Source organism: Acanthisitta chloris, unplaced genomic scaffold (assembly GCF_000695815.1).
Source record: "Acanthisitta chloris isolate BGI_N310 unplaced genomic scaffold, ASM69581v1 scaffold20637, whole genome shotgun sequence".
NCBI lineage: Eukaryota > Metazoa > Chordata > Aves > Passeriformes > Acanthisittidae > Acanthisitta > Acanthisitta chloris.
The window spans coordinates 1-21995 of NW_008683401.1; the positions used below are offsets into that span (position 1 = coordinate 1).

Consider the following 21995-nt stretch of genomic DNA (forward strand, 5'->3'; position numbering starts at 1 on the left):
CTCAGGGTCAACCGCAGCACCGTGCTCGGAGCCTCCGGGGACTACGCCGACTTCCAGTACCTCCGGCAGGTCATCGACCAGATGGTGTAGGTATCCCCGGGCTGGAAAACGGCCCCTGGGGAGGCTGCGGGTGGTCTGCTCCCGGGCTCTCGTCCGTGCTTTCCATCTTCCCTTGGCTGAGTCGTGGAATTGCTGAGGTTGGAAAAGACCCCCGAGACCTTCGAGTCCAACCTGTGCCCCATCAACACCTATCAGCTAGGCCAGAGCACTGAGAGCCACGTCCAGTTGTTCCCTGGACGTGAATTTCTCAGTCTGGAAACTTCTCCCCAAATTAGGATTGATGAGGAGCTGTTGGGAGATGGGCACAGCTACAGCCCCAAGGCCATCCACTCCTGGCTGACCAGGGTCATGTACAACCGACGCTCCAAGATCAACCCGCTGTGGAACAGTGTCGTCATCGGAGGCTTCTACAATGGCGAGAGGTGAGGTGTGACGGGTCCACCTCCATCCCTGGGGTGGTTCCCCAAGCACAGGGTGTGGACAGGACTATGTCCTTACCGTGGTGGCTACCATGGCCACCACTTTGCCCTTTCAGCTTCTTGGGGTACGTGGACATGCTTGGAGTGGCCTACGAAGCTCCGACACTTGCGACAGGTTACGGAGCCTACCTTGCTCAGGTAGAGGTTGTTCTCCCTCAGCGCTAGCTGACGGAGCTGTTGAGCTCTTGAATTTGATTTAACCTAATTTAATTTAATCTTCTCAGCCACTGATGAGGGAAGTCCTGGAGAAGAAACCCACCCTGACCAAGGAGGAGGCGCGGGACCTCATCGAGCGCTGCATGAAGATCTTGTACTACAGAGACGCTCGATCCTTCAACAGGGTGAGTGTTCACCTCCACACCTGGATCCCACTCGTCCCAGATCCTGGGAAGCCTTGCAGCCACTCCCAGACTGGCAGGGGGGGGGGGATTGGAGAGGGTGATTGGAGAGATCCTGCTTGCCCTCATGCTCCAGAGCTGTTTGAGGCCAAGTGATGGTACTTTTGAGTGCAAGGTAATTGTCCCAGCACTGCAGCTGTGTAGCACCCAGGGGGTGGAATCTTTTCCCTTTGAAAGTGTTTCTCTCTCCTCCCATCAGCTATCCAAGGAAAATGTTACTGAACACAAACACATTGAACCAAACTTGGTGAGATCCTGCTTGCCCTCATGCTCCAGAGCTGTTTGAGGCCAAGTGATGGTACTTTTGAGTGCAAGGTAATTGTCCCAGCACTGCAGCTGTGTAGCACCCAGGGGGTGGAATCTTTTCCCTTTGAAAGTGTTTCTCTCTCCTCCCATCAGCTATCCAAGGAAAATGTTACTGAACACAAACACATTGAACCAAACTTGGTTTAAGACACTCATTGATTAGGGTACCCACGGCGACTGTCCCAGGTACAGGATTCAGGCTGTAGTGAGACCTTCCCATGTGTTCTCTCCTCAGTATGAAATAGCCATTGCCACAGAGAAAGGAGTGGAGGTGGAGGGACCTCTGACCCTGGAAGCCAGCTGGGACATCGCACACATGGTCAGGTAATGCTCTTGGGTTGGCACCTCCTGAGAGCACAGGAGAGAGGGGTCAGTGAGGCGCACAGCCCTGCCAGGTGTTGGAGTCCCCTTGATCCCTCCTCCCTCCCCCTGTGGCACCTCCAGCTTCTGTGTCTTCCTAACTTTACAAATCACTTCTTGCAGTGGCTTTGAGTGACCTCCAGGAGTTGCTCCAGGATGTCGTGTCCATACTGTCACCCTTTATATATCCCACAATTCCATTATCCCTTTGGAATCTCTGATCCAATGTGATGTTTTTGGGAATAAACCAAACCTGTTCAGACCATTCTGTGTGTTTGTGCTGCTCTCAGGACCCTCCAAAAGCTGTGACTTCAGGGAGTCTCTGAGTTCCAGGTGAGGGTTACAGCTCCAAGTCCTTATCTTTTGCTGGAATCACGGAACTGTTGAGGTTGGAAAAGCATTTCCAAGGCCATGTCTAACCATGTTCCCAAGTGCCGCATCCATGTTTTGGGCATGCCACGGATGGTGATGACTCCAGTGCCCTGGGCAGCTGTGCTAGGGCCTGAGCACCCTTTCCATGGTGAAATCTGCCCTAAGATCCAACCTCGCCCTCCCGGGTGCAGCCAGAGGCCAGTCCCAGCACGACCCACCAGGATCAGCACTTGTTTGCTGAACCCAAAATCCCCAGGATTTGCCCCAAATCAAGACTTACACACAGCATATACCACGTTCCTCTGGTTGTAATCCAGGGAAACCAGGAATTCAGGAGAGTTTTATTCATGGTTTTCGAGACTTATTTAAAAAAAGGAAATCTTCATGGGGAGGAGCAGGTTGTAGCTCTGAACCTGTGGCTAAGGGGTGGCAGAGATGCCAATTGGGCAGAATTAATTAGAGTTTAATTAAAACCATCTCTGGGTTCTTCAGGACACACAAAGGCCGCAGAGGAAAGTTGAAATCTGCCCTTGAGAGCACCAGGAATTCCAGTCCTCCAGAATAACAACACATGTTTATAAATCCATTTCCCTGGTTTTATTAAATGGTTTTTCCACGTCTGTACAATTCCAAGATGAACCATTTACAGGTGTGCACATGCTGCTTCCCACTTTCCTTAGGGAACAGGGAATGTTCACAAACCTCTATGGAAACAGCAAGGCGCAGGTGCTGCCGGATCCTGGGTGTCCATCCAATGCTTCCGGAGAGACCAGAACTGAGACAATTAAAAACCCTCAAACATGCAAATTGTAGAAAAATTGAAGCTGGCAGTGAAAAATAAAACCCAAACATCCTTTTGTCCTTTGTGCACGTCACAGTTTGGTTCCCAAATCCCATTTCTAACCCTAAGGAACGTCATGGAGGGTGGGAATAAAGCAGGTTTGCCACTTCTTAGTTAAAGGTCAATATTTAACGGGCAATCGGCAGGAAATCCAAGTACAACGTGGCTTTCCCCTTCCCCAGGTACCCTCTGTCAGGAATTCTTTGGAGCAAAGTGGGTGCTGGGTGGTTTTCCAGGTGGAGAAGGACAACCATGGCACCAGCACCAGGAGAACAAGAGGTCTGGGTGGGCTCTGCCCCTCAAACCTGCCCCTGGTGTAGGTTGGACCCCGAAGCTGCTGGCACTGAACAGGCAAATGGTTGTGGTTTCCCCCGTGGCCAAATTCCCGAGCAGGATACTGAATCTTCTTTAAAACCCCCAAAGTAACCAAACCAACACCACTCTTCATGACCAAGCTGAAGGTTCACACGTTAAATTTCCACAGAAATGTCAATTTCTGGGTCAAGTGTTACAAACGCAGAGGAAAAGAAAAAGTGTTAAGACAACCCAAAAGTTTGAGCACTGGTTCATTAGCTACATCTTGTTTCCTCCTTTTCTTCCCAAATGGTCACATTGACAATGTCAAATTCCAAACATTTCTGCACAAGAAAAACAGAAACTATGGTACAAGTGAGGTAAAGAAAAACGCAAAAATATTCACCCACAAGATATCTGCAGAAAATACCAAACACAGTGATTTTCTTTTCCTTTTAAAAAAAGCACAAAAACTTCCAACTGAACAGCAGAAATGGCTATTATTGATCTGAGTGATCTCCTACGAAATTTCTAAACCCACAAATCCACAGGGAAGTGTAATGGTCTCATCCAACATTTATTTGATAAAAAATAACCCTTTGTGGCTGGTTCACATCTCCATCAGCTCCAAATCAGCATCTTCAAAGCCATAGAATGATTCAGTCTCGCTTTCTCCTTCGAAGAGCTGATGGAGGATCTCTGGATCTGCAGATTCCTCGGGCTGGCTCCGATCCTGGAGCTCTGCAGCCGCCGCCGCCGCCGTCGCCTCATGGCGCTCCTCAGTGAGCTTCAGCTGCTCCTCCAGGGAGGTGATCAGCTCCTCCTGCATGTCACCGTTGCGCGTGGGCGAGTTGGCCGTGCCATCTGGCCCTGGCAGCACGCTGGCCACCAGGAAGGATTGCTGGACCAGTTCTGGAGAGTCACTAATGACCTCCAGGACCTCTCCCAGCCAGCACAGAACCAGCTGGAGAAGGATGTCCGAGTCGCAGGTGGAGTCTGCCATCTCCTTGGCTTGTTCTTTCCACTTTTTATGCAAAAAGTTTTTCACAGTTCTCTTTATACAAACATCTAAGGGCTGGATTTTGGAGCTGCAGCCAGCTGGGACAATGGCTGGGAGAGTGCTGGAAGCACTCAGCACGGACAGTACCTCCTCGGAGAGATGCGTTCGGTGGCAGTCCAGCACCAACATACCCTTGCTGTTCTGGCACGCCGTGTGCTTCCTCCACACACGCGATGCCCACAGCTCCATCACTTCATCATCGCTGTATCCATTCTCCTTTGCCTCCAGCAGGATGGATTCTGGCACGTTGGCAGGCTGCTGGACACGTCCTCTGTAGAAGACCAGCGTCGGGAGGACGCTGCCGTCGGCAAGGATGGTCAGGACAACGTCGCACCAGGGCTCGCCATTGCCTACCATCTGCAGGGCATTCTCCTTCCTGTCATCACTGCTCAGCACTTCCACGTCCAGGAACAGGGAGATCTCATCAATGGCTGCGATCATGGACAGAGGAAGGTCTTGAGTGTGGATCTGGCGCTGGACGAACTCGATGAAGCAACCAGCGTTGTCCTCCACGTCTTTGGGGAGGGGATGAGCCACCGCCCTGCGCGTGTGGGTGCTGAGGTGGTGCCTCAGCATGAACCTCACTGCCCACTCGTAAGAGATCTTGAAGCCTCCTTCCAGGGACCTCCCAATCTTGGTGGCCTTCTGAAAGAGAGTCTCCTCGTTGACAGGGAGCTGCTGCTCTCGCTGCATCAGGACCCACTCCGCCAGCTTCTCCTCAGCCTCCAAGCTGAGGTACTTCCCTTCGGACAGGGATGCCAAGTTCTCCTCCTGGAAGGCCTGGAAGCGCCTCAGCCAGCGCCTGATGCGCCGCGGAGGGTTCCTGAAGTGTTCTGCTGCCTGGTCAGTGTTGGAGCACAGAGCAAAGAGGACAACTCGCAGCTTTTTAACCGAGAGTTGCTCCTTTTTGCTGGCAGGTTCTGGCTCCTTCGTGGGCTGCTCATCTTCTCGAGCATCAGGGTTTAAGCCTTCCTCCTCCTCCTCCTCCTCCTCCTGGCCTGGCAGGGGCCTGTCATGGGCTGTTGGCGCCAGCTCGGGCTCCAGGTCACCTGTGGGAGGTTCCACGGACTTGGTTTTCACAGTAGCAGCTTTACTTGGGGAATAGGCAGGGCAGGTGTTCTTCAGGCTTTTGTCCTGGGGTTGGATGTGCCTGGAAGGGAGAGAACACAGGGACCACCTTCAAACCCAGGAAATAAACATGGTGAGGGAAAAGAGATGAAAAAACCCAACCCCAGCCCGGGGACCTGGACAGGATTAGGATCTGGAATTACCTGGAATGTGATATCCAAGTAGGCCCTGTAAGCAAAACACAGCGATTAACACATTTGTAGCTCAGCAAACAAACAAGAGGGGAGGATCAGTGTCTCTTGTCTGTCACTCCCAGTATTCTCTAGGAATCGCTAATCTCCATCCCTTCCAACCCCAACCTCCTCCCAACTCCCAGGCCAGCAAGCCAAGCCTCAACTGGGCAGAGCCACATTCGTCAGCAATCGTTAGAGGCAAACAAAACTCCACGTTCATTTGTAATCCCAAAATTTGCTCAGGAGAGCTCAGCCCTGGGCAGATCCCTGCAGGGATGCCCCAAGGAATTTGGAAGTTGTGGCAACTGACAGCAAAGAGCTGGAAGAACACTTGGAGGCTCCATTCAAGCGCAGCACCAGCAGCTGCTGGAGGCCTCCGCGCGTCACCGAGGTACAATGATGTCCCCGAGGAACAGAGGGGCTGCCTGAAGCCTTCCTTATTGTCCTTCCATGGGAAGATTTCAGGGATACAGGCAGAGCCAGGCTCCCTTGGAGCTTAACTCTCCCATCTCCATAACAATAAGGACTCATTCAGAAGTTCCAACGAAATTTATTCACACTCAGCCAGTGTTCAGCCCAGGAAACAAAGCCAGAGTTGACCTGGAGTCTATGAACTGATTATGTCCTGCATTCATTTTCCCCCCAACTTTTCTCTCTCCTTTTCCATCTCTCACCTCGAAAAATGATGTTACTGAACTCGTGGGATGGGTTGAAGACCAAATGTTTGGCCATGGCATCGCCCTCGGACGTCACGAAGAGACAGGAGGAACAAGACAGCTTTACACCACTGGAGGGGGGAGGAAAAAAAGGGAAATGAGCTTAGCATCAGCATCAAAATCTGTACATGAACAACTGGGAGTAAACTGTCACCCTCCGGTGCAGACAGTGTCCCCCACCCTGAAACATTAACCTCTGCAGGGCACAATGGGAGTCTTAGCATTGAGCCCTTAAACCCATAAATCAGTTTCTTTTCCTGTGCTAAAACCCAAACAGCTTCTGCAGAGACAAATCAAGGAAGAACAGAACTGGAAGACCAGGAAGGGGCTGCACATTGTGCTGCCAGGCAACTAACAGCAGATGCAACTAAAACGGGACCGAAGAGGAGAAGTTTCCCATTACCAGGCAGTGTAGTTCTTAAACAAAGCCAAGTACTTCGGACTCTTCCGAGGGACGTGGTTGCTGGAAGACAAAGAGGTGACAAAAGTCAGAATTATTCTGCATCTATGTTCACAAAGCCAGACCCAAGCCTGGGGTCAAGATATTTAGCCTGCCTGTGCTGTACTCGAGGAGATCAAAGCTGTGTCTGAACAAAAATCCCTGGCAAAAAGCTCGTGGGTAAGCCCAGGTGTCAGGGAACTGTCCCGTGCAGACCAGGGCCATTTTGGGCAGTGCTGTGGGCACAGAGCCCTTTTTTGTCCTTTTAGAAACTTAACAGTAATTTAATTCCATCAAAGAGTTTAGCAAGAATCCTAAGCACACTGAAAAATGAGTTTCCTGCACCAGGATGCAGTGCCTTCCCACACAAGTTCTGAGTATTTATTAACTCCAAGAAGTAGATTATTCCCGAGGTTTATTAATTTATGGATTACAACAAGTTTGGAATGCAGAATGAACCTCAGTTTTCCCACTCCTGTCTTCTCAGCTCGTCTGAAACTCACCACCCACATCTGTGCTGAGCCAGGAACACATCCAGTGCCCACAGACCACCGCAGGAACTGGAACTTCCCCAATCCCTGCTTTAGGCAGGAGGATTTCTCCTGCAGCACCCCAAGTCCCCCACGTACTTGATCATGTGGTTGGCGTAGGCGCGGGAGCAGCAGGTGCTGTAGCGACACAAGGAGCAATGCACGTAGGTGGGGAAGTGGTTTGGGAAGTCAGGGATCTCGAAGCTGCACTCCAGGCAGGTCTGTCTGCCCAGGACACTCCTGGAGAGAGGAGGGAGAGTTTTGTTAGTGCCTGAACAGATGTTTATTGGAACGAAACAACGATCAGGATAGAGGAGCATTAGTGACGGGTCTCCAGTCACACTCGTCTCGGTGCCTTCCCTCTTGCTGCACACGACCAGAGTGCAGAATAAACTCGCACCCACAGAACCAACTAACCCTGAAAACAAGGCAGCAGTACTGAAGGGCAGCTACAAAGGGGCTTCTCACAAGGGCCTGGAGTGCCAGGACAAGGGGGAATGGCTTCCCACAGACACAGGCAGGGTTGGATGGGATACAGGAGGCAAAATCTTCCCTGTCAGGGTGGTCGCAGGCTGCCCAGAGCAGCTGTGGCTGCCCCATCCCTCAAAGTGTTCAAGGCCAGGTTGGACAGGGCTTGGAGCAACCTGGGCTGGTGGAAGGTGTGGTCCACAACAGGGGGCAGAATGGGATGAGTTTTAGGGTCCTTCCAACCCAAACCATTCCCTGGTTCTCTAGTGTGGGCAGAAATCCCTTGTGCTGATGAAATTCCACTGCTAGCTAATTCTCCATCTCAGTTTCACCTTAAGGGCTTCCATCACACCATCCTGGTTTTGTGGGAAGCCACATCTTCTGGCATAAACCTTCCTTGGCAGCTAAGCCAGTGCGAGGATCGCCCACTCCCCATCACTGCAGCACTACAAAACCTCACTGCAGTCCCTTCAGAACCTCCTGAAACTTAAAACGTAGTCAGAAGAAGTTCTGACATTTTTTTGACCGCTCTCTTCTGGACGTTCCTCTGGACAGGAGGGTACAGGAAGATGGGCTGAGGGTCTGAGGAGGATGACAGCTGAGTGGAGTCCTGTCCCATGCTGTGCGACATGTCGTTTGAGGAGATTGGCACTGGCCGTGGTTGTCCTCTGGATGCTCTGATTGTCACCTGCAGAGAACACACACACCAATACCTCCTAAAACACAAGGGACTGACCCAAATTCGGGCTCGGGTGCTTCCAGGATGTGACGCTGGAAGGGGCTACCCAGGGAGTCGCCATCCCTAGAGGTGTTCAAGGAATGTGGCACCTAGTGCCACGGTCTAGTTGACAAGGTGGAGATTGGTTAATCCAGATAAAAAAAGACTATTTTTGCAGCAGTTCATAACTCCACCCCAACACCAACACTGCAGGTGTTTCCTGAGGTAACAAGAGCACAGGAACCTGCTGAGAACTTGGATTTCTTACCTTGGTTCCAGGTTTTAATCCTTCTAACTGTTTGGGCTTCCGGAAAGTTTTGTGGTGCTGCAGCTTGTGTTCGATTTTGTCCTTGGCAAAGAGGAACTGGAGTCTGCACTTGTTGCAGTGATAAACACTCTTCTTCTAAAGCAAAAGGGAAATGAAGTAAGTCCAGTTTAGGCAAACAGGAGGTACAACACAGCAAGATTTGTTTACAAACAAGAACAAATCACTTTTCATCCACTGAAACCAAAGGCAGCCTTGGTTTTTTTTCCAGCATCTCAAAGTCTCTCATGGCCAAGCACCACACTTTGGTTTTAGATTTGTTTGGTTTGGGCTTTTTAATGAAAATCATCAGGTTCCGCAGAGACACCAGACCTGGAAGCGCCATGGGAAGTGTCACCCAGCTTCTGTCAGCCAAAGCAGAGCTAGACGTGGGACAACATTCCTTCAGGAGTTGCCTCTCACAGGAGTGAGCGAAGGATTTTTGGGCAAATCCATTCAGGCACTTGGTAAAAGCACTAAATTTCCGAATTCTGAGAGCTCACTTCAGCTACACCCCCAAAATACACTGTAAATGCAGCCAACAAGTACAGGAACAGAATGCTGAGCCACAAAATCTACCAGCGTTCCTGACTCGCTTATTACCTGGAGAACTGAAATGAAATGAACCCCAAACGGGCACATAGCTCAGTGTTGGTTCATCATGGCATGTCCAGCAGAACATGCTCCTTAGAGTCATGGAATCATGGCATGGGTGGAAAGGGACCATAGAGCTCATCCCATCCCACTCCTGCCATGGCAGGGACACCTCCCACCGGCCCAGGCTGCTCCCAGCCCCCTCCAGCCTGGCCTGGAGCACTCCCATGGGAGGCGGCACCACCACGGGGCAATCCACATCCCTTTTTTTCTGCAGACTCCAAGCTGTGCTGTTCCCAAAGGAGAGGCTGAGCTCCTCCTCCTCAGCACAGTCCCTAGGAAAGGTCTGGAATGCCATCAAGCACACTGGATTTGTCAGGAGTGACTAAAGCACCTACTCCAACCTGTTTCCACCTGAGGCAGGTGAGGCCAGCCCTGCTGTGTACCTGGTGCCTCATGAAGTGCTGCTGGAAAGCATTTCCATTCTTAAAGACCTTGAGGCAGTAAGGACAGAGCAAGTGCCGTGTGTCCTCGTGGATCATCCGGAAATGGCTGTCCACTTCGGAATAGAGGGACGAGCGGTACTGACAGACCTGCAGGAGGGGGAAAACACAATTAACAGGGAAAGAATACAGGAATCTACCTCATATCCACCACCACAATGTGGAGACCTTCACAGCAAGGCCCAGACTCCCAAAAGACACTTAGAATCATGGAGCTGGACCCACAAGGATGACCCAAGTCCAACTCTTGAAGCTTATCAGTGGAGCTGAGGAATCATGTCCGGGCTTATTCCAACTGGAAGGTACTAAATCAAGCAACTACTCAAAATAGTATGGAGAAACAGATTTCAACTACTTTTATAAAAGCAAAGTGACGATTCAAGCTCCAAATCCAAGAAAAATGGAATAAAAAGAGGGAGAGGCAGTCAGTACAAAGTCAGAACGGATCGAAGAGCAATGTCTCCAGGGCCGGCGTAAAATGCAGAATTTCAGAGATTTACAGAATCACAGAATAGTCAGAGCTGGAAGGGCCCACAAGGATCAAATCCAACTCCTGCCCAGGGCACCCCGACAATGCCCCCTGTGCCTGAGAGCACTGTGGGGCTGTGACACTGCCCTGAGGAGCTGCTCCAGTGCCCAAACACCTCTGGGGGAAGAACCTTTGCCTCATATTTAACCTGATTCAGAACATAATCTGATTTAACACAACATAGTTTATTCTCTGGTTCTTCCTTTTTGGAGTTCTCCTCCTGGAATAAAAACCCACCAGGCTCCACAGGACTGTTCCACGGCCCAGGTTTGGTTTAGACCACTCTGAGCCACACATTTGGAAGGAAAAATCCAGATTTCCTCCTATTCCTAGGACATGACTATGCAATTCAGCTCCCAAATCCCTTGGACTACCTGACACACATAGGGCATCTCCCCAGGCTTGTGGGTGTCCTTCATGTGCTGCAGGAACATGGGCTCGCTCTCGAACGCCCACTCACAGATCTTGCACTTGGCTGCAAAACAAGGGAAAAGCAGGTCAAAACCGGGAAAACACCAATTAAAACTGCAGATTTCTTGGGTTACAAATGATCTTAAAGCAAAGCAAACAGAGAAACTCCAAAAATTAGAGTTGAACTTGGCAGACGACAAAATATATTCCAAAAGGCAACAAAAAATATCTTAAGACAAAACTGGGAAAGGGAAAATGTCCTAGCAAGGAAACTTCAAGGGATTTTAAACCAGATGTTGGTCTGCTGGTATAAATTAAATCCTACCATGTCACTTTTATTGAAGTCTTTAAAATAATCTTGGTAATATTTCCACAAATATAACTTAGATGGAGTTTTGTGGTGGCCTACATAGGCAGGAGAGACATCCCTCATTCCACAGATTTGTGGTTAACACAAGACAGAAACACTCCTAAGCCCCCAAACCAGCAGAAATCAGCTCACTTGTTGACTCATAGGGACTGTGGACATTCTCCAGGTGGCACTGGAGCTGGAAGGGGGTGGAGAACTGCCTGTAGCAGTGCTGGCAGATGGTGTGCACATCCACCTCACCATTCTGCTGGTCCAGCTCCACGTGGTGCTTCATGTGGTTCATGAACCTGGAAGGGAGGGGATGAAATACACATGTTCTGCATGTCTAACCCTGAAAGCATCACCAGCCCTCCCAATCCCTGACTCTGGCGCAGTAAGAGCCCAGATTTTGGAGGTCTGAGGCTGTACTATTTGGTTCTGAGCACTTTTGACCCCAACTTGGCCTCCAACGGATGTCAAAACACTTCAGCTTCAAAGAGAGCTCAGCCGTGTAGTATCACAGCAGAACTACATGGCGGCTTGCTCAGAAAACATCATTTCATCAACATATTCTCTTTCTGTTAAGAAATCATTGGAGAGACAGAAGGAGAGCAGGTCTCCATGAAGTTTATTTGCTGTTATCTGCTGAAGGAGACTTCCCTTCCCCAGACAATTATTCTGATGATGCAGTCTGCTTACAACTGTTGCCCCAAGTGAAGCCTGGGGAGGGGCAAATCTCTCCTTTTGGGGTGCAGTTCTGGTCTAAGCCTACTATGACACAAGAATATCTATATGACAGAAAGCTGCGGGGCCTGAGGCCTGACACAAACGACTTGTGTTTAGTCCTGCAAACCAGGGCCATTCAGGCTGTTTTTGGTGGCATTGGGACAGTCTGGGCATTCCCTTACCGTATATTGTTCTTTAGCCTCTTGGTGCAGTGTGGACACCTGAAGGAAGTGGGAACCTTGGGGAAGCTGAGGAGCTGGCTCACCTTGCCACCGTCTCTGCCATAGTAGAAATCATCTACCAACATGATGAGCTTACTTTGGGCCGAGTCAGCTCCACCTTCACCTGGCTCTGGAGCTTTGGCCGGCGGGGACAGGGCAGGGATGGGGGTGCAGGAGGGTGGGGAGGCAACAGCTGTGGTTTTCTCTGGGGAGGGAGGTTTGGCAGACTGGAGATTTGGTTCGGATTCCAGGGATTTCCTTTTCTTGAGGAATTCAACCATTTCGGGGCAGCAATACTGAAATACACAGAAATAAACAGAAATTCAACTGTCTAGGAATCATTAACCCTCACACATTACATTATATCTAGGAACAATTACAATTACTAAACAGAGACTCGTCAGTGCTAAGAGAAGGCAGAGGAACTCTAGAAAACTCTGGAGGAAAAGAGTTATCCAGGACCAATATCCAATTTTCTCTTTGGTTCTTTCCTGATATGTGAGGTCAGGAATAAATCCATCTCCAGGCACCACAGGACCCAAAGATGAGCTCCTGCCTACTTCCAGGCAAGGGAGAGGTCTTCCAAGGGTCTCTCCTTTGCCTCCCACTTTGTCCTAGCCACATTCCTCCTTGTCACAGCACTCCCCAATTAAGGAGAACTGTTTTTGCACTCCAACTACCCACAACTAATCCTCTGGGAATGGTTACTTACACACATGTGTCCTCTGAGAGCTTCAGTGACTCGAAACTGAGCATCACACCTTGGGCAAACCTTCCTGCCACCGTCTTGCAGGTCAAAGGTGGGAACAGGAGAGGAACTGACTGTAACAGGAAAAATACAAAACACAACAAGAAAAATGAAACTCTCACATCTCACCTGACATCCAGGCAGAGGTTTTGGTGTACTGCAATACTCCAGGTTCAGGAGTTGCAGGCTGGAAATGGCCCGGAAAAGACAACAATATGCAACTTCTGACAATCTGTGTGACACAACAAACCCCCAGCAACTGGAGAAAGGAGTGTTGCAAAACAAATAACTAACTAAACAAATAAATACAAAGAAGGAAAAAAGATCAGTTCAGCTTATCTCCCACACTTTTAATCTTTTGTTTTCTTTGGTTTTCCATCAGACAGGTCTTATATTTACCCCCAGCTGGAGTAACACATTTGGAATACAGATGACACAAAATGTACCTGAAATTAACTTCTGGCTCCCAAAAATGGCTTTAGAAATTGCCATTTTTGGAGGAGGAGGATCCTACCTTTCAAGGATGAGGATGAGGATGACGACTCTGACACGCTGGACCTCTGGGAAGCATGGACAGGGCTGCTGTTGGACACCCCCAGGGGGCCTGGGGTCTGCCCCAACGAGGGAACTGTGTTCAGGGTGTTCACTAGCTTAGCAACCTCATTGCTGTTCTCCCCTGTCACTCCAGGTCTCTTCACAGTCACAAAACTGGCAATGCTCACTGCAAGGAATGGACAACACAACTCCAACACAATTCCAGCCAGGAATCTGTGAGATATGACCCACTGTGTGAATCCCAGTCTCTACCAAGGGCGACTAAGTCAGTGATTGTCCCATCCAGTGGTGCAAAGGCTTGGGGGAACCTTCTCACTCCCTACAACTCCCTGACAGGAGCCAGGTGGGGCTGGGATCTGCTCCCAGGGAACACAGAACCAGAGAAAACAGCCTCAAGTTGCAGAAGGGGAGGTTCAGGGTGGATATCAGGGAGAATTTCTCCATGGAAAGGGTGGCCAGGCCCTGACACAGCTGCCCAGGGCAGTGGTGGGGTCACCACTCCTGGAATTGTCCAAAACATGTGTGGATGTGGCACCTGGAGACATGGTTAGTGGTGGCTCTGCCAGCGCTGGGTTTACAGAGCTTTTCCAACCTTATGATTCTATAGAAACAGGAAAGAGAATCTCCCAAACCTTCCAGACCACACTCCAAGACAGAAGCCAGGTCCCACAATGAGCTAAATTATTTGTATTTCTTCTTTAAATGCAGCTGAATGTGATTAGAACAACTTGAAGCTCCCATGAACCTGAAGTTTTGCTGGGTGAACTATTTCTTTCCCTTTTAAATTGTTTGTCACTATTCCTGAGCACTCATTTCCCTCAGGAATTCAGCCAACAGCAAAAAAAAAAACCCAAACATGGTTAGTTTGTGCTTGTGTTCACCATTTGTTTAACTACACCTTTCAAAAACCACAAGTGGTTACAAAAAGCATTGAAAAACACTATTCTGGGGCCTTCTACTGCCCCAAATCTAAGCAGTTCTCAAACCAAACTGGCCATGACAGCAACACTATCCTTGTTTCCAGGAGCCAAGAGTGAAAGTAGAACCCAGGAATTCTGACTCAACTTCTGGTCAGATCACAGACAGAGTGAAACACTGAGGCCCCTTGCCTTTTCCATGGCAAATCTTACCTAATTTGGGATTAGGAGCTTGACTGGATTGCCCTGGCTGTGCCTGGCCCACAGGGAAGTGTCCCACAGGTGTTGGCTGCGCTGCAGTAGGAGTTGTAGAGGTGCTGGGAGAGGACTTACTTTGCTGTGGTGCCTGGGACTGTGGAACTGTGCTCCGGATGGTTAGCGTGGCTGGAATGACCGTGGTGAAAGTGTTGGTGGTGGGTCGCACCGGCATGGTGGCACCTGGTCTCACCTGGGCCACCTGGGAGAACACCTGAGGAACACCAACTGCTGGTTTCACAAACTGGGTACCTGGGGCTTCAGAAACACACAGAGAGCAAGGAACCAAGGTCAAGAGATCAAGAAGGTTGCGTGAGACCTCACAGCACCTTCCAGGATCTGAAGGGGCTACAGGGAAACTGGAGAGGAACCCTGTTAGGAACTGCAGTGACAGGACAAGGAGTAATGGGGATAAATGAAAAGAGGAGGAATTTAGATTGGATATTAGGAACAAGTTTCTTCCTGTGGGGGTGATGAGACACTGGCACAGTGTCTCACCCTTACCTGGGACGAGGGTGATGGGTCTCACTGTCTGTCCTTGCTGAACATTCAGAACAATCCCAACCTGGTTCATTGTGTTCTGTACGGGCCTCACGTTCCTCACAGGAAATCCCTGAAATCAAACAGCCCCATTAGTAGGTGAAGCACTTTTGAGAGGAGTTCTTTACCCTAAAAGCAAAATAGACAAATAAAAATAACCCACATCACTGTATAATCACCATAAATGAGCTGAACCACAAGGCCTTCCCTGTACTCCACAATATCCTACAGCCTACACTCATCTCTCCTTCCCTCAACACCCAAAATCTTCTCCCAGGGCTTAGCAAATGCTCGAAGACACCTCTGGACATTTAAAAAACACACCTGCTAGTTTCCCAGGAAAATAAACCAAGTAGGGATGTATTGACTGAGGTCAAACTCACAAACCCACAAGCCTAAGGGATTTCAGTGTAACATCCCCTGAACTAAAACCTGATTATTTCCTAGCAGAAGACAGTTTTCCACGGATGAGGGACGTGCTGGTGTGCCCCGGCCCTCCTGGCACTCACCTGGGTGGTGATGAAGATGGGCTGATTGGTCACTGGGGAGCTGGTGACGTGGTTGGCATTCTGCATGATCTGCACTGGCCGCAGCACAGGCTGAGTGACCACCGTGCCCAGCCCTGAGGGAGGGTTCTGGGTGAGGATTAAGGACTGCCCACCTTGCTGTACCAGGGGATTCCCAGCTGGAAAACAGGCAGAAACATAGCAAAAGTCACATCTGTCAAGGAAAAAAAGCTGCTGCTTCTCACACATGCTCAGTTGGCAGCTTCATCCTTCAGAATTTGAAAGAGTTTTCCAGAGAAAGCTTGAAAATAAACTTGTGAAAATATCCAGACCTTCCAGATGTTGTTTTAAGATTGCCTCTTAGGCATGGGTTTTCCTAGGAATGAGATGTTCAAACCCCTTTGCCTCGAGCAACCTCAGAGCCTGATTATTCCGGCTCCTCCATGCCCTTTGAACACGGCCACAGCAGCTGAAGGAAATATTCCTTCTAGTCTCATGAACTATTAAAAATTCACCAGCTGGAGAACTCCTGGTGAACCAGGACAAGCCCTGGCAGAGGATGTGTGCCAGAGCAGGGGTCCAGGAGTAGAGAATGGGACACCAGAGTCTGCTGAGGGCTGCAAGGAACCAGGCTGAGGAGGTCACAGGAATTCTGAGGAACTTGAAGTTATTTCAGTATTTTGGATAGAAGGAGGGTTTGGGGACTGAAGCTTCACAAAGTGGCTGATATATTTCCAACACAAACAGGAAAACCAACAGAAAAGACTGAAAACCTTCATCTGGGTCACCTTGAAGTCACTGTGTGCCATCAGAACATCTTGTAATGGTTCAAAGAGCTTATTCTCCTGATTCCAAAGTGGAATATCCTGCTTGGAAAAAAGCCGGAACAGGGAGAGGATAGAAGCTTTAGCTGCTGAACTGAGTATCCTTCATACCACAGAATATATATGAAATATTTCACATGAGCCCTTTGGTGTGAGAGCATGGGAGGAGGGAGGACTCATGCCAGGGAGTTCCACCACGGCACCCAGAGGGATTTTCTGGATGGATTTTCCTTGAACACACCTGCTATGCACTTCTGACTTATAGACACACCTGCCCAGCAACTCCTTATAACATTCTCCTCTCCACAGTTGCCCAAAGACCATCCATGACCTCCAACTCCCCCAGGAAAATCCACATTAGTCCACTTGTGGCCACCTCCTTTGCACCAGCCCAGCAGACACTTCCTGGCTGCATCCTCACTCAGGATCTCAGTTATCCCATGTGTGCTCCAGTCCCACAAGCCCTCACTTGCCAAGAGGAGCAGACTCACACTATTTACACAGAATGAGGGAATTCCAAGCCAGGAATGTTGCCCAATTGCTCCTGGCAACTTGGGGCCCTCCTGTCTCACCACAACAGAAGTGTTTTCCATCTACTGCCAAGGTTTGCTGGCAGCAGGATGAGGGAGGAATTAAGGATCCTCTTCTCTAACACTCCACCTTTCCCTCCCAAATGCCAGTTAGAGGTGACACGTGGCCTGGGGAGGTGACCATGGCTGAACACTAGGTGCCCACCAAGCTGCTCCTTCACTCCGCAGCACAGGGGGAAGGAAATAAGATGGAAAAACATGAGGATGAAGAGAAATGGAGTTTGATGTTGGAGAAAAGACCTTGATGGTGCACAGCATTGCTCAGCATAGCCAAAACACTGGTGTGTTATCAGAGCCTCTCTAGGTACAAAAACAAAGCTGCCACGGGGTAAATCACACCGTCCCAGCCAGATCCAGGGCTAAAGACAGCAGGGAGCAAGGGATCCACACACATAAAATCCCTTAACAGCCTAAACGTCATGGAGAGGGGGAAATACTATCAATTCAATAAATACCAGATAAAAATATTCCAACTCAGCTGCAGAAAACAAGCAGGAAACTTATTTGGGCTTCAAGTCCTTCTTCCTCACCAAGTTTAGTCTGGTCATTCATGTCTTTGTGTTCAGGCACTGCTCATCCTGCTCCTATACAATCCACGCCTGGAGCGTCAAGGGATTCCGAAGGGGCTCCAAATCAGCAGAGGGAGGGATGACACAGGAAGCCCCACGGGCATCTTCTTCCCACTGCACATGTGCAGCACAAGCCTTGGACATCCAGGTGGTTCCAAGGCTACAAAATTGTCCAAGATTCCCCAAACTGCTGATGTTCCATGTGCCCAAACAGCAATGTTCCCCAGGGAATGGTGTACATGCAGGGAAAGCCCCTGCTCCATGCCAAAATCTTCTGACCCACAGCCAAAGCAGCTTCTTTCAGTGGGAGATGTTTTGCACTGACAGCCTGGATGGTGCTTGGCAATCCTTAGGGGAACAGCATCCAAGTGTTTTCAGAAAGACTATCCCAGGCAGACACAGCAGGGGGATGAGGGATACAGGGAAGGTTCAAATCCAAGTCACACAACTGCATCTTGCCTCACTTTTTGATGAGGACTAGACACACAGACTGGACTTGGAATCTCTTAGGAAATTTGGAGAACCTCGTCACAGGATGAGGAAAATAAGAAGGAGGAAAGGAGAGAGAGGAGTTGAGGAGAGAGAAAAAAAAAGGAAGAAAACAAGACTCTTCGGATAGTTCTATGATGTCCTAACTATTTACATCTCACCTGATACCTGCTGAAGGCCCAAATGTGGAGCATCAGCAGATCCTTTCCTCCTCCGCAGTGTCTGCAGGATCTCACTTGGCCAATAAGGAGCAGAGTCACTCCCAAATCTTCCAAGGAGTAGAGATTTTGCCCTGTGAACAACTGAGGTGCTGAGACGGACCCCAAAGGCAGAGCACAGGGAGAGGGACAGATTTCATGGGTCTTTTTCAGCCCAAGCTTATTCAAGTCTTTTTAAAGTCTCTTTAATGAATGTAAACCAAAATCCAAGCTGACAGCCAGGAGGGCAACAAACAGCTTGTGGAAAGTTGCGATGGCTCCAGACATGGATCATTTTGGGAGTGTTCCACACAGCCACAGTTTACACTGGGCTGTGACCCTCAGTCACTGGGCCAGAGGGACGAGGAGGTGACAGATGGCCCTGGGGCACTTTGCCACTCCAAATCCTCACTGGCATAAGGCCAAAAAGGATTCCCTGGCAAGTCAGGGAACAGCAGCTGGAGGGGCTGGAATACCACACTTGGGAATGAAAGGCCACTCCAGGAGGAATTTTGGGTGCCATCAGTTCTGAAGATAAGGGGCCAAATACTGTTGTGATACAGAGGGGAATTACCTCCTTCATGAAACTGAACTCCCCAGAGCTCTGCAAAATCAATCCTGTTTCCCTGGTTTTTCACCTAAACATCCATCCCAAAGGACTTAGGAGTCTGACTCAGTGAATGAGCAAAGCCATGTGATGGTGACCAGGAACATACAGCACAAACAGCATCTTCTCACTCCCCATGGAGCTCATCCCATCCCAGCAGAGCAGGAAAACACCAGTGCAATCCCAGAAAACCATACTCAACACTCCAGCTGCTTCCAGCGGAGGAGTTTACAACAGGACATACTACAGGAGATCCACAACAGAAAAAGGACGGGAAGTGATGGATGGAGGAATATCTCTGCCTGAGTCCAGTTTTTAACCTATGGAGTGAAATCCCAGGTGATTAGTTCCCTAATAGCTTCCACAAATTCTGTTTGCAAAATAGAAGAAAATAATAATCCTATGAAAGACGATGATCACAGGGAGCTCCACCTGATTTCACCCCTCCAGCACAGGCCAATTAATATGTGGAATAACAGCAGCTTTCCAGGGAAAGGGTTCTCTAAAGTCTGCAAGGAAAACACCTCTGAACTGCTCCATGCAGACTAGAAGTCTCTCCTTCTGGTCAGCCTCCAGCAACACTCCTGAACCTCCAGTGCTCTCATAGACTGGAGCCTGTCCAGAGAATATCCAGGTATTTCGCAGATAAATTCATTGCTGTTACGTTTTCTTAACCCATTAATCCAGTTCTAGCCCCAAGGCTTTATTAATTCCTGGCAACTGATTTGGAACACGTGTCTCACGTTACTTTTATTAGTAAAGCTATGAAATATTCATCACAAATGCATCATGGAGTGATAGCTGAGACACTGGGACTTGAAAACGCTTCTAAGACTCCAAATAAACCTTTCGGTTTCAGATAATGTATAAAACCTTCCTCATTACTCTGTGTCTCATCAAACTTTCCTAAAGGAGATGAGAATCTCCAAGATGAGTTTGACAAACACATTTTTACCGGTCCTTGATCCCAGAGAGTCCTAAACTCACTTATATTTCAGTATATCATATCTATTATATATTTCAGTCTCAGTTAAGCAGAGATTGCTTCAGCTCTGCCTGAAATGAAACATGACAATCCTTTAACAGCAGAAAAAAACTGAATTATCCACCTTGGAATGTGGCCAATACCCCAGTTTAACACATCTCCTCTTGCAAAACACATCACGGTGATCCTGAGCAGTCAAGAATCTTCATTTCACACCTTACCTGGCGGGGATACCACCAATAGTAACTGCACTAGTGTGGAAGGACACTGGATTTATTCTTGAATGGACTAAAAGCAGCTGCTGCTCCTCGGAGCCCCTGCAAGGGTCAGCACAGCTCAGCCTCTGTCCTGAACTCAGGTGCTCCCAGTGGTGACAGCGTGACCCCAAGTGAGTCTTGTGTCTCCCCTCTGCACCCCAAAATGCTTTAAGGCTTTGCTGCTTACCATTGCTGCTCACAAACCTGGTCCCTAGTGTTGTCCTAGCACTACTCTGAGCCTCTCTGCTCCTGCCTGAGGTGGCTGCAGGGAGGGTGACACCCAGCAGGAGCACAGGGGCACAAAGAGGCTGGAGACTCCCCAGAAGTGCTAGAAAGGAATGGCACAGGTGGGTTTAGAGAGGAGACAGAGCACAGCTTGTCTGCAGACACCACTCCAGCAGCTGCTGGGCTGGGCTGACAGAGCAGCACACTGGGATTTGGAGTGTAGAGTAGCTCCCACTCACATCCAGCTCCCTCAGCTCTGCATTCCCATCCAGTTCCCTCCACCCTGCATTCCCATCCTGCTCCCTCAGCTCTGCATAGTTTGACTCCTTAAGGTAACTCACAGGAAATACAACCAAATTCCTGACTTCCTTACCCACTTCCAGCTCCCAGAAGGAGTCCCCAGGGAGTGCTGAGGCACCCAAAGCACTTTGTAACATATATGCAGCATCTGAGATGAAAATTATGAACTCTCTACCTTAAAGAAACAACTACTTTGGCTGTTCAATATGAACAACTTTGAGTTTCACTTTTATTTTTTAAACAGCCTTTTCCGACACCTGCAAAAATCTTATTTCTTTTGCAAAGAGGAAAAAAAAAAAAGCCATTTTCTGCCTCCAAAATGAGTTATTCCAGGACACCGTGCCTCATGCAGCCCCACCAGCATCCACAGCTCCATCCACCACCAGCAATTGGTTCTATTCCTCATTCACAGGGTTTTTAGGGATCAAATTAGAGTATTTACTGGAGCGGATGGAACCAACCAATGCCATATTCCCAGGAACGATTCCAGACTCAAACAGGGAATTACCTGTAGCAGTTTTATCCACAGAATTATAATCCTCCACCACAGAGTCTTCGATGACATCACTGATCTTCTGCCATGGCTCCAGCTCCTCCTCCTCACACTCCATGAAAAGGTCTGTGTCCGCCATCCTGCAGAGGAAAAAGAGGAGGTATTGGGATTGGAAAACTGTTCAGGCAGCAAAAGGAATTCTTGGTAAGAAAAATCCTAATGGCAGAAATAAAACCAATGTTTTTACTTCCTAGATTTCCAAAGGGAAAAAAAAATGAGGTGCATCTTTTCAGGTTCTTAACTCTCTGGCTATAAACTGACTCCAGGTCCTGCTTTAATAACCTGTGTTTCCTTTCCCGGGAAATCTGGAAAGTTGGTGCTGAAAACTCTTGGGTTTGACTCCAGATTGGAGCAGTTGTGCCTCTCCCACAGGAGAAATCCAACCCAACAGCTCCGAGACCAGAAGTCACCCCAAACCTTCGGCTGAACTCGTAACTGAAGGAGGAACAAACACGGCTTTGCTGATGTGTTTGGAGTACGCGAGGATTTCTGCCAACACACAGGGCAGAGATGGAAAATGTGGGAAGGACCGGGAGCTGTTCAGTCTCCAGAGGGGATGAGTGAAGCACAACCACCCTCAGGTATGGAGCAGAGGTTTATGCAGGAGATCAGGCAGGAATCAAAGAACATCAAATCTCGTTCTCTCTGCCTGTTAACATCTACTTTTATAACTACAAGGTCTTAGTTGAACCAAGCAAAAATACAAGATATACACCAAGATCTGCTAATAGCTACAACTGCTCAGAACCCCAAATTTCTCATTTTCAACATTCATCCTTGAGGGAAACGTCTAGAAAAAAAACTAAATCCTGGGAAGGTTCTTGGACGAAGCAACCCCAGTGATGCTTCCAAGGGGAACTCTTTGCCTGGAATCCTGTTTCCCTAGGTGAGACCCAAGG

General features: G+C 49.1%; 2 protein-coding genes across 2 annotated transcripts; one reads left to right on the forward strand and one right to left on the reverse strand.

The window, feature by feature from the left end:
* Positions 1-3: 3 nt before the first annotated feature.
* Positions 4-1571, forward strand: PSMB4 (proteasome (prosome, macropain) subunit, beta type, 4; the record flags this gene model as incomplete). Its single annotated transcript, XM_009078931.1, has 5 exons — positions 4-86; positions 336-482; positions 596-677; positions 764-880; positions 1479-1571. Coding segments are annotated over 5 exons (522 nt in total), but the record flags the coding sequence as incomplete, so codon positions are not given.
* Positions 1572-3720: 2149 nt separating this feature from the next.
* Positions 3721-21175, reverse strand: POGZ (pogo transposable element with ZNF domain). Its single transcript, XM_009078930.1, has 17 exons — positions 21052-21175; positions 15504-15679; positions 14959-15067; positions 14413-14712; positions 13242-13448; positions 12692-12801; positions 11941-12275; positions 11186-11340; positions 10647-10747; positions 9687-9833; positions 8611-8745; positions 8140-8312; positions 7256-7396; positions 6591-6650; positions 6146-6258; positions 5442-5466; positions 3721-5320 (listed from the first exon to the last, which is right to left on the reverse strand). Exons 1-17 carry the CDS (start codon positions 21173-21175, stop codon positions 3721-3723), a joined length of 4011 nt encoding a protein of 1336 aa, XP_009077178.1.
* Positions 21176-21995: the final 820 nt, after the last annotated feature.

Bases quoted from the DNA above. Each gene is read 5' to 3' on its own strand.
- POGZ (XM_009078930.1), bottom strand. From the start codon at position 21,175: ATGGCGGACACAGACCTTTTCATGGAGTGTGAGGAGGAGGAGCTGGAG. The intron at 8,313-8,610 runs GTAAGAAATCCA...TGTTCTCTGCAG, and splicing joins GATTAAAACCTGGAACCAAG to GTGACAATCAGAGCATCCAG. The intron at 7,397-8,139 runs GTCAGAACTTCT...TCCTCTCTCCAG, and splicing joins AAGAGAGCGGTCAAAAAAAT to GAGTGTCCTGGGCAGACAGA.